At 42.0% G+C, this 12410-nt stretch overlaps 1 protein-coding gene across 1 annotated transcript in view; it reads right to left on the bottom strand.

The window, feature by feature from the left end:
* The window catches only part of atrnl1a (attractin-like 1a), a 249853-nt gene that overhangs the window by 3928 nt on the left and 233515 nt on the right, over positions 1 to 12410 (bottom strand). The window contains exon 29 of the mRNA XM_071479994.1: positions 10127 to 10241. Coding sequence (XP_071336095.1) covers positions 10127 to 10241 — 115 coding nt within the window. The remainder of the gene's footprint in view (positions 1 to 10126; positions 10242 to 12410) is intronic.

Below are 12410 nucleotides of genomic sequence, written 5' to 3' on the forward strand. Positions count from 1 at the left end.
ATAATCCATACTGTGTTATAGACATTCATGATATTTTGTATTATTTTTGTGTATTTACATCATTTTACAAGGATGTTATGTGTGTAGCTTTATGATGTAATAAAATCTAAATAAAGACAAAGTTAACACAACTTGGTGCTGGTTCAGTTGTCAATGTGTGATTAAAGAGCTTGAAAGTATGATTCGGAGCATTAAAACATGAAACAATCAAAAAAAAAGAGGGGGACCTATTAAATCCCCCTCAGACAGAAAAGTTAGGCAGATGATTGACATGTGACAAAATGGAGAGAAAATGGGAAAAGACAAGGGACAAGTCCAGGAAGGAACCAACATTTCAGACATTATCTAACTTAATCTGCTCTGATCAGACAGACAGCTGTCTGGAAGCCGATTCCTTTTTTTGGGAGGACTCGAGGCCAAGACCAGAGCTGCAGCGATGTCACTAGATATTTCCCATCACTAACTCATCTCCACAAGATGTCAAACTACTTTTCTGAATGTGGTATGCAGCCATTACACTTTACATACATACACACACATTTACATTCATACACATCATCAACCAGCTCTAATGAAATAGAATACACAGACTGGAAAAGTTAAAGGAAAGAAAGATAATAATTAATTTTCTAATGTAACATCTGAATATTCCTCCATCAAAATAGCTTTCACCTTTGACAAATTGCCATCATAATTGTGTTGATTTTTCTGGGTGAACACACACATCTCCATTTGCAAAATTAAATTGGTCAAAAGTAATCAAATTATGCTGCAGGTGAGTGCAAGTGCTCATTTGCAGCCGTGGCAACTGGGCACGTTAATGTGATTGTTTTGTCAGGTGAGTTGACGCATCATTAACCCCCCTTCAAACACACACACACCAATCCTCCCCCCTCCTGATCGACTAATGGGGTCATTAGCAAGAGACAAAATTCCCCAGAAACACATATCGGCACAGGTCTGATGTGGAAACTGGGACTGAAGCTGGAAAAACATCTGTGACGGGAGGAGCCCGCTCGCTAACCTGGTGACTAACCTCACAACCAGACCCTCCTCTACTTCTAAACATCAAAGCGTGGCTTCTGAGTTTCTGTTTGCCCTCAATGAAGCCACCAGGGACGGTAGCCTGCTTAGGATCCAGTACAATAGTAAACAGAAGATACCATGGCGGCGTCTATTCCATGAAGCAAAGGAAAAAAAATCAAAGTCAGTCAAACAGCAACACATTAAAATTCAAATATTTATGCATCTGTGAGGGACTGATTTCAGGTTTTAGAAGGCCAGCAAACACGACACAACTACAACTGCTTTGATGTAACGCATGTAAGATTCAGGTTTGATCCTGACTAACTAGGATGCCTTTCATTAATAGTACATGGCAGTGTTTGGTTGGACCTTTTCTTTATGCTTGTTTGAAGAATTCAGGATGAGAACTATCTCCAAATTACCTGAAATTCATATTTAAATATTTCTGAAATATATTTGATTGAAGAGAACAACAAAAAGGAAGGATGGCCACAGAAGCCCTAGTTGAGGCGTATTCTAGAAAGAAGTGAAAAAGTCTTGCGCATGACTACATCATTTAAAAAAGACAGCTACAATACAAAGCTCCTCATCAGGGTCTTGACCTAGCCTTGCCTTTTCGTTCTGTTTAATCTGATCAGATTTGTAGAGTCAGTGGGACTTTGAGTTATTCTACTTGATCCTTATACGTGTTTAAAATTGTTCTGTTAATCATTTTAATAGAAGCTTTTTTCTATCTCATTTGAACAAGCAATCTTCAACCAAAGAAGGTAAAACAGCAGGAGAGGTAAGGACAGTGATTTGATATGATCAAACCATCATGTCCACATAACAAATCCACGAGTTGTCTGGGTGTAAATGCCACTGAGTATTAGTCTAAAAGTCAAAGCAGACAGATGAAGGATAGAGGGGTGACAGGAGAGTCTATTCCAGCGGGGTGGATAGTTTCAAAGACAAAGAGGATCAAAGTATTGGAGATCCATTCCGGGTCAATGGAGCTGAGTTTCCGAGCTCTGCCCTCCGATTCCTGTCAAGCAGCTATCCAGTCAGTCACCCAGAGGGAGACTGCGGGACACGGGGAGGAGGGTGTGAAGAGGTGGACGCAGAGAGCCGAGGAAACAGATAGAAGTGCTGGAGCAATGCTTACAGGCCAGTGGTCACAGTCTGAGGTCTGTGTTCTGGTCTGAGAGAGAGGAGTGGAAAATAGTTTCCTTATAGAAACTTCAAACAACAGGCTAACGTGGGGAAATAAGCTTTTGCATGCCAGTGGAATGAAGCATACAGCCTGGTCTTATGGATCTGGATTTTTCTGAGGCAGCAGATGATAGGGTCAGAATTTAGCATCAAGAGCATGAATCTGTGGACCCAACCTGCCTTGTGTCAACAGTCTAGGCTGGTGCTGGTGTAATGATGTGGGGAATGTTTTCTTGTCACACTTTGGGCCCCTAATACCAATCAATCATGGTTTGAGTGCCACAGCCTATCTGAGTATTGTTGCTGACCATGTTCATCCCTTTATAGCCACAGTTTACCATCTTCTACTGGCCACTTCTGGCATGATAATGCTGGTTTCATGAACATGACAATGAGTTAGCTCCGCCCACCCACCTCAGTCACCAGATCTGAATCCAAAAAAAAATGCCTTTGGGATGTGGTAGAACAGGAGATTGGCAGCATGAACATCCAGCTGACAGCTGATTTCAGGACAACCCAATATTTGTATTGTGTTCCTAATTTAGTTCTTGCTGAGTGTAGTTTTAATCTTCGTGCATACAGAGCTAGGTCCAGGATGTCCTTTAAGCCTAGCATAAAACAAAGGCTAGAAGCAGGGGGAGCTGCTATGCTGGAATGAAAAAACTACTTTGAAACCAACTTAACGTGGAATGTGTAGCTCATCAGTATAACAGTAATAACTGCGTGTAAATGTGGGAACCACACTACTATAAGCCAGAACTGGTATCTTCAATAGCTCCAATTCTAACTGCTCCTAAAAGCAGTGTAAATACTGTGTAAATAAACACAGTATGTCGCAGTTTTCAAGTTCATTTTGCTATAAACTAAACTATATTTTTAGATGAGATAAGATTTTTCTTTTTAAAATTTGTCTTTTTTTAAATGGAGTATTGTATATCGTGGGGTTGCTTTTTGAATCAATCTGTCTTTAAAATATTTCTGCACTGACAAGGTCAAACAATAAACCGCTTTAGAAACTACAGAATTAGCAAGACAAAAGAGTTATCAGGGCTGTTCAAGCAAAATCTGTACAACTGTACACACCAGCCTAATATAACCAAACCTTTCACAACCTTCGCTCAACAAAGCAGTTTATTGAGCAGCGGTAGATGTAAATGCATTCTTTGGTCTCTCAGCAATTACACTAGAACAGAGCAAAAATAAACCAACAAGTTACTCAAGAGTTTTATGCTGGTGTCTTTTATGTTTCTAAGACAAATGAACAAAATCTATTTATTTTCCAGGAATCATAACGTTGACTTTCTCCTCCCTGTAGGAAGAGGGCCAAGGTGAGAATGATACAGCAAAAGCTTCAAAATGCTTTGTCAGGACTGTGAGAGAAAAGGGAGGGAGGGGGTTTAGAGAGAATAAGAAGGCAACAAAGATGGAAAAAAGAAAGTTAAGCCTGAAGAAGCAAAAAATAAAATAAAATTCAGATTAAGTGACACATGGTTCATTTGCATGTAGATGATTTGGTCTACACTCCACCAGGAAGCCCAGTAACAGAAAAGCACAGGTTTCAGGGATGCTTTGAGGTCAGATGGAGTCATCCTCTCTCTCACCTTACAGAAACACCACAAGGTGCATGTGGGAGAGATTGGAGGGATAATGTTTACTCTCCACTCCCCCTCAGTTGCTTTAGAGGAAAGGAGTGAATTAATCAAACCATAACCACTTGATGACTTATCACCTCAGCTTCACTGCAGCGATATGCAAATCTAGGTCTGTGGGTGAGGGGTCATCGCCACGGACTCTTACCACCCACTGCATTTGTTTAACAACTCCTTCAATCACTCATCTCCTGTTCTGTCTGTTAATGTATCTCCTGACGCATCTTCAGCTTTCTATCTACTTCACTCAGTTTTTTTTTTTAAGAACTCGTCTGGCTTATCAAAATCTCTCAGCCTCTTAATACCTCCTTTCTCTCTCACTGCTCTATTTTTACTCATAAAGACTTTCAACATCTTACAGTACCTGTATTTTTTCCCTCCCCCTGTCAGATATTACCGGGTCTATCTCTGGTGCTGAATAGGCAGATTAGTGCAGGAAAAGGCGGCTGTGAATACTGCTGCGCCTCTGTCTCTATTGACCCACTATCTAAGCTTGAGAGAGAGCGGCTGAGAGGGAAATGTTGCCCACGGTCTCTCTTTCTCTCCAACCTCAACAAACTGAGAATCTGCTCCGCTGGTAAATCCATTAATACCACTGATTGAGTCCCATTTTATATAAAACAATAAAAAAAGAAACAACTGCCGCTGCAGGAGGCCAAGCATAAAGATGTAAAACTGACAGGAGAAAGATGAAGTGAAATAGAGTCTGTGCAGATGGAACTAAAAATAAAATCTCTTTCTCCCCCTTTTTTTGTCCCTCCATCCTTCCCTCTCTCTATTTCACCCGTCTTTGACTGTCAGTCTTTTTCTCTTGTTCCGTCCATCATGTCAGGCCACTGTGACTTTGAATCAGTCAAACAGTCACTCAGCGGTCAAGCGGTTCCTCTCCTGTGCGAGTTGCTCTTGGAGACAGGCACCATGTGTGAGTTGTCCACTGCAATTTGGCTGACAACAGCTGTCAGCCACTCTACCAGCAGTCGCTGTAATTTTCCGGATTCTTGAATTATTGAATCTTCCAAAAAAGATTTTTTTGTGTCATAGAATTTGATGTGGCTTGAAACATGTGAGCGAGTTTCTGTCTGGGTGAAGAAGAAGGTATACAAGAGCTTAGACACCTGCAGCTTGTATCTCATCACACAGACTGGCCAGTGGAGAGTGACAGAGAGAGGAAAGCAGAGTTTGACAGTCGGGCACTCTGGATGCGTCGCATGTATGTGGTGGCTGCAGAACATCTTAGTTTTAATTTTAGCACCAATGTAAACGGCTCAGAGCAGACAGCGCCTCCCTGAGATGCACATCCCATGCGTCGCGGCTGCATCGTGATCTAGAGATTCTGCGTCTCGCCTGTTTTTCACATGCGACACGCATGGTACAGTATAGGGTTAGAAAATGACCTGTACAGTTGTTCAGGATTGGTTGGTGCCTGTGCTTCCATTCAAGACAGAGGCAAGATGTGGTGAGAGCACCAACTTGCTCATGAAGATTTTACCTTTACGCCTGGCTAAAACAAAATGGCAGAGAAATGGAGGAGACATCAACCAGGAGCGCTGGTATCAATACTCAATGACACACTTCCATGAACCTTCATCAGTTCTACTGTCTGCTGGGGAGCTCCTGGCCATGTAAACAGTGAGATGTCATTTAGATGTCTCTCATCACATTTATGTCCCGACATCATATTCAGCACAACACAACTTTCACACCCAGTTGTATTTGATGTCATCGAACTTTGAATGAAAAAATTAATTGTTGAATTTATCAATAGTTAAATAACTCAGGACCAGGACAACAAACCAAAAAATGTTCAAATACCTACACAGCCAGTCGAACTGATCAATGGAAGAACGTCTTAAAAACCAAATCATTGAACATGGTATTTTCTGACTGAAGGTCAAACACTTCAGCCTTGTCACATTGTGCTGTTCGTTGGCTGCACTGTGACGTAAACCAGACGACTGCATCTGCAGGTACAGTAGCTAAATCCAGGAAGTGTGCAATGAAACAAGTCAAGTGTCTTACATAGACAGTAGTTGTGGCCGTTTCGAACATGTATGTTGGACGTATTTTTACTGGCTAGCTCTCAAATCGATGCGATATCTACAAATCCACCTCCTTGGTCTGAGAACAGTGTTAGAAGAGGACACAGGGAGAGGAATATGGGTTGGGATACTCGAGGCTGAGAAGCTGTAAGTCATAAAGCTGCAGCTGAAATCCTTTTTTCTCCTCTTTTGAAACCAACGTTGGTGTTTCCTCTATATCTCAGTCTTACATGTAAAGGGTCAGTTAATGGTAAAACCTCAGGGGAGCAGAGCAAAGGAGGACAAGAAGAAAACAAAGAGTGGAAGGAGAGGATGGTGCGAGGGGGGGTGAGCTAAAATAGGCCCGCTCATCGAGGATTCCTCTTGAAGTGTCTCCCACTGTGGGTGGGCGGAGCTAGCCTGCAGTGACTTCAGGTTCATACATGCAAAACATCAATGGAGGGCTGCTGTCTGACCTTTCGCAGAGAGTCTCTCTGGGGAGCAGAAGGGTGGGAGGATGGAAGAAGCGAGAGACCAGGGACAGATGATGGGTGGGTGAATTTTTTTTCTAATTTGTCCAAGACTTTTATGTGCTCCTTGGTGTTTTTGAAGTTATATCATGTGTGTGTTTACATGCTTGCATATACATAATTTCGTGTGTTTGTATGTGTGAGCACTGTGATCATGACAAACTCTCTGTTCACTACACATATACACACAGACACACACACAAAAGCATTGACTTCAAGCTTCAAACACTAGTAACGAGAGTTATTTCATTGATTTGATGAGAAAAACAACAGAAGAGCCTGGATGTCCCCCGGGGAGCAGCCTGACTAGAACTGGTGAGCCTTTTATTGGCCCTAATTTCCTGAAAATGAGTCTCTGCTTCTCCTCTGATGAGCTAATGTCCAAAACATCAGGTAGAGTAAGGTGGTGAAGAAAAAACCTCCAGTGAAATAACAGTACAGTTAACCGATAAATAAAATGGTGCTAAAACAATTCAAATGTCCTTACAGTCATTAGAGCTGCAGTTTGGTTTTGTCACCTAAAGCTGCACAGATGGACTTCTGTCAATCATAAGAAATATCAGGGGCTGAATGTGAAGTTGTTGTTCGAGTTCTGCTACTCAACGCAAAGTGTTTAATTTATCTCTTAAGAAAGGTCTTCTCTTCATGTCATGTTATGGAAGTAAAGGTGTAAAAACAAAAGACGAGCACAGAATGAGTGGCGGGTCTTAAAGACACTGGTACGGACCAGGTTTAGGTCTAATTCTAATCTTTGTCACAGATTTGACGCGGGGGTGTAACTGTTTTACATAATCTCTTTTCTAACTTGCACTAATCAGGGTATAATTTGTCATCTTAAATATCGCTGTTAATATAAAGACATCTGAATGTATATTTAAATCACTGAAATGTTGCATCTTTGCTATTAATATTTCTTAGTTATTATTTCATGTATGTATTTTATTTCTCACTTGTAAATGAGATCTTGATCTCAGTGTGACTTCCTGATGAATAATAATTTATATAAATAATAGGACTGATAAACAATACTATGAAAATGAGACTCAAGTTCCCTCATCTCCACTCTGTGTGAGCTTTTTACAGGTTTCCTAGAATCAACATTGGCCAAGCAACTGCAAACAACTAAATCAGTGAACAGGATCAACACCAGACTTGTGCTTTTGTGATTTGCCTAAACATAAAGTAGAGGTTTTTTTTTTTTAATTTTCACACAGTTTCCTGGACACTTGGGGCTGTTTACTGGACCTCCATTTGTTCCTAATGCACTTGTTACCATTAATCTCTCCAGAGTTTTTTTTTTTTTTTTAAATCATCATAACTATATCTGGTAGTAGCAAAGCTTTCACGTTCCGTCTTTTACACACTGAATCTCCCACAGCCTGACACTTTGTTCCCTTTTCCCTCCCCTTTATTTCTCTACGCTGACTGTTGCCACATTGTAAAGGCTTCAACATGAAGCTCCTTCCAGCTCGAGAGTAATGCTTTCTTGCAAAGTGCTTCATTTTCCGTCTGCTCTGCTTGTTTCCTCTGTCAGGTACTCACTGCGTTGAAGCCTTTGCTTCCTGCCTGGAGGAACAGAGGCTTCTCACACCTGCTCCAGTTACATACAGTCCACTTTACAAGAACTAAAACTACCAACAGACAAACTGACAGCAGTCTCCAAAAAGCTGCAGGGGAAGAGGAAAATACAAAGAGAGAAATGTCTGGGAGACTAAACGTATTCGTGAGAGCAGGGAGAGTACGAGAGGTTGACCGAGGTGCAAGTTGAGCTGGAGGAGAGAAGAGTGGCCTCGTGCTGACGCTGCGTAACACTCCAGGCCTGGGTCAGGTGTGTGAGGAAGTGCTGCTGTCTGTTCAGCCGCGAGGCGGTCGGCTGGAGCGACTGGGGGATATCACGTGTCGTGATACAGCAGCAACATGAGCTCAGGCTGTGGGAAGTCAGAATGTCTCATTGAGGGGAACAACTGATCCGACAGTGGGTGTTGGAGGGAACCCAGGCAGGTCTGACCACATCAGACCCTCTTTAAAAAGGTGCCATATGTCAAGAGCATGTCTGAAAAATGCATTATGTCGCTGTGAGAAACTGATTTTAGAGGCTACATATTGTAACAGCTGCTGATCTGCAAATTTTCTGTCAAGTTGCTGCTTTCCCTTGTTTTTCTACTTTCTTCTTATTATTTATTTTACATGATTTAGAGTCTTGCAGAATTTCCTACAAAACTGTCTTCCAGGAGCCAAAAGGTTCCTGCACATCCCTCTCCTTACCCTTGCCTATATTAAAAAATATATATATATTGTTTTTAGTAGTGAAATAATAACATCACTTTTAGGATTTCATTGCCAGGTCACATTTAACTTAATTTTTATAAAAAAGTGATCATAAAACATGAAAACCTTTCTGAACATGTATTCTGCATCTGTGTTTGCCTGTTTTCCTGTTTACTCACAGACTGAAGTTGAGGACCCAGTCGTTCACTGAGGACATGCTTTATATTCCAGTTTTGTCATTAAAGTATTAAAATGGTTAAATGTATCCAAGTTGTGTGAAAAAGACCTGGTTGACATGGAGATGTGTTTTTACCTGCTAGTCACTAAATGTTTGGTGGTTACTAGGCCAATAAATCCTCCATGTACTCAGAAAATCTCTGCACTAAGAATAATTTCCCCACACTGACAGACTAATTCAGATCAGTAAACAGACTCTGGATAAGTCCAGACGTCAGACATGTACTTTAGTGACTCTGTGACTCAGTGAACTTGATGACATCCTGATTACTCGTGCAGAGTACTGCGCTGAACATTATGTGTCTGCAGAGGAAAGGAAATCTTTTCCTGTAACTGCCAGTGTTGGACGCAGACCTACAGAACCTACAGAAACAGAACAGACTCTGAATTCTAAGATACTTTGGAGATAAGAGTTGAAGGGATTCAACATGAAGCCTCGTGCAGCAGACGTCTAATGATAACAGCCAGGAAACATCAAGACACTTTTGATGGTGCCTCGGATGCCATCACATTTTAGTGTGTTTATGAGGCTTTTGTACACACTGCCAGAGCCTGTTCAACATGATTGCTGATGGGAAGTTGCCACCAGGCACATGAGAAGCACCAATTGCTACATCTGGAGTCTTAAGACATTGCAGCGCTGCTGAAAACTTGTAAATGCAACACAAATGGTGTGGACTGTGTTTTTATTAGTCTACAATGACAAAGACGTGGGATTTCATGGCTCAGACAGCTGACAGTTTACAACAACAGTGACAATCAGAAGAAATCACCAGTAAGAGAGCCGATATTTGTTACACTCAGTCATAAAATGTCACGTTACCTGCGTCGGACAACTGTCTGACAGTTGGACATAAATGCTGTCTGCTGATGGCCTCACTACGCATGACCTGCCTCATAAAACACATTGCATCGTGCTCCATCTTACTGAACAATACATGGCAAGCAGACAAAGAAACCGTTAAAAGACCAGCATTAAATTAGGAGGTGTTGCCTAAAAACCACCAGGGAAAGAACAACACCAAGAGTTTGAAACTACACAACAAAACATGCAGCAGCTTGCTCACAGGAGCTTCAGATACAGTGCAGTTTCTCAGCTAGCGTTGCCACCACGGTCGAGCCTCAAAAAGATATTTCTCACAGAAAAAGAAATAACACATTGTATATGCTGTTCACTTATCTGTGTGTGTATTTGTGCGAGTCGTACCAGACTGTCCAGGTGGAGGTATACCAGATGGGACTCTGGGCAGGTACAGCAGCACTGTCAGAACACCTGCTCTGCTCCCCCAGCACGGCTCCATGGCTATGGGCTTCGGCACTGCCTGTGTACACAAAAGATACACAAACACGTACACAGTGAACACACACACACTGGAAAGAAGCAAAAAAACAACAGATTTTGCAATAAAAAAGCTCAGTTTACATTGAGTTAAACAGCATAGAAGAGAAACACACGCGCGCACACACACACACACACACACACACACACACACACACACATATATATGATAAAGTTCTATTTGACTACTCGCAGCAGTGTGTGTAAGTATCTTTTATGTGTGTGTATGAGAAGCTAATGGAGCAGCAGCCCAGTCTATCTGTAACAGACACCTCCAGCCGCACTGCCCAGACGCCTGCTGCCACCTCCCCCAGGATCAAAGCTCCCAGCTGGGGGAAGCAGACCGACTGGCAGCCTGTGGAGTTCCACCTGCTGTGCAGCTGATGTAAACAGGTAGGAGATCATTCAGTCTCTGTAGGTTAGTGTGCAAATACACACGTTCAGTGACAAATACCAGCTCACATCCCTTCTACTCAGAGCGTTCAGGAAGCATTCAGACCTCTTCACCTCTATGTTGTAGCTTCATGCTAAAATTGTTTTAGCATGAGGATAAGTTTTCCTCATTATTCTACAATGAAAACCTCACAATGACAAAGCAAAAACTGAATTTTAGACATTTTTGATTATTTAATAAAAAGGAAAAAAATGAAATATCACACTGACATTTGTATTCAGACCATTTACTCAGTACTTTGGTTCTTTGCCACCTCTGGCAGTGATTACAGCCTCTAGTCTTCTTGGGTCTGACACAACAAGCTTTGCACATCTGGATTTTGGGATTTTCTGCCATTCCTCTCTGTGGATCCTCTCAGGCTCTGTCAGGATGGATGGGGGGGGGGGGGGGGGGTTTGTCCCTAAGTCACTCCTGCGTTTTCTGTGCTGTTTGCTTAAACCCAGTTTATACTTCTGTGTAGAACTGACGTAGAGCTTACACTGTAGCCTGTGAGCATTAAGACTTGCTCCCGTGAACCATCAGTGCTGCAGAACTGATCTTTTGTCTCCTTCCCCAGATCTGAGCCTCTGTCTCTGAGCTCTGCAGGCAGCTCCTTCCTCCTCATGGCTCGGTGTTTGCTCTGATATGCCTGGTCAGCTGTGAGACTTCATATAGACAGGTGTGTTGCCACAGGTGGACTCAAATCAAGGTGCAGAAACAAAGCAAGATGATCAGGAAAAACAGGAGGCACCTGTGAGATATTGAGTGTTGACTGAAGAAAGTAAAATGAGTTTGAACAATTGAATATCTGAATACTTTCTGAATGCACTGTATGTTGATACAGTTCAGAAACGCATAGTTACAAATTCTCTCATTTATATCAAAGATCCTCTGTCCCTGTGTCACATCGTGCTCCTCCCATCCATCACATCAGGATCCTATAAAGCCTCAAATGAAGTCAGGGCTGTAACCCTTCACCCTATTAAATGTTTTAATTATTTAATTAAAGAATAAATAAATAAATAACCATCCTTATATGTACAGTACCACTGGGACTCGTTGTGTATAATGTGTCTTGCTGTATGTATAGTATCATCTAATGGGTGGGATAGTGTTTCCTTACATCGGAGTAGACAACAAGAAGAGTCATTGAGTTATTGATCAGATTTGACCCTTATGCCCTGCCGTACCACAGAGGTCACAGAGATGGACCCAGTTTATTACTGGGGTGTGTAAGATGTGCAGATACACACACACACATTGAACACATGCAGTGTATACATAAAAGTCTGTCCACTCATTTGTTCAACTCTCAGCACAAATCGCTTTGTTTTACACATGTGTTGTTACCATCTCCCTTCAGTGTTTACTCCACTGTTTCCCTTTGTTTCCTCTGCTCCGTCCTCTCGGCTCTGAGTGATGAGCACATCTGTCAGCTCATGTGACAACTGTAAGCCTCAAATGACACTTGTACTTTGGGATTTTCTTGTCGACATGACAACAGGGCTGCTGTGTGTGAGTGACTGTTACTGAGTATTTTTTACACATGGTGTCATTAATATTTAAGTAAATCATCTCAACACTTCTTCCACCACTGTGTATCTGATTATACAACTAACTGCAGGAGACACACTGGATGCGTTGTGAGTGTGTGGCGGCTGCAGAACGTCTCAGTTTTCATCTTGGTGCCCGTGTTAACGGATGAGAGCGGACACACTG

The sequence above is a fragment of the Trachinotus anak genome, unplaced genomic scaffold, assembly GCF_046630095.1.
Source record: "Trachinotus anak isolate AG129_WGS33_773 ecotype Australia unplaced genomic scaffold, CSIRO_AGI_Tana_v1 ptg000007l, whole genome shotgun sequence".
Taxonomy (NCBI): Eukaryota; Metazoa; Chordata; class Actinopteri; order Carangiformes; family Carangidae; genus Trachinotus; species Trachinotus anak.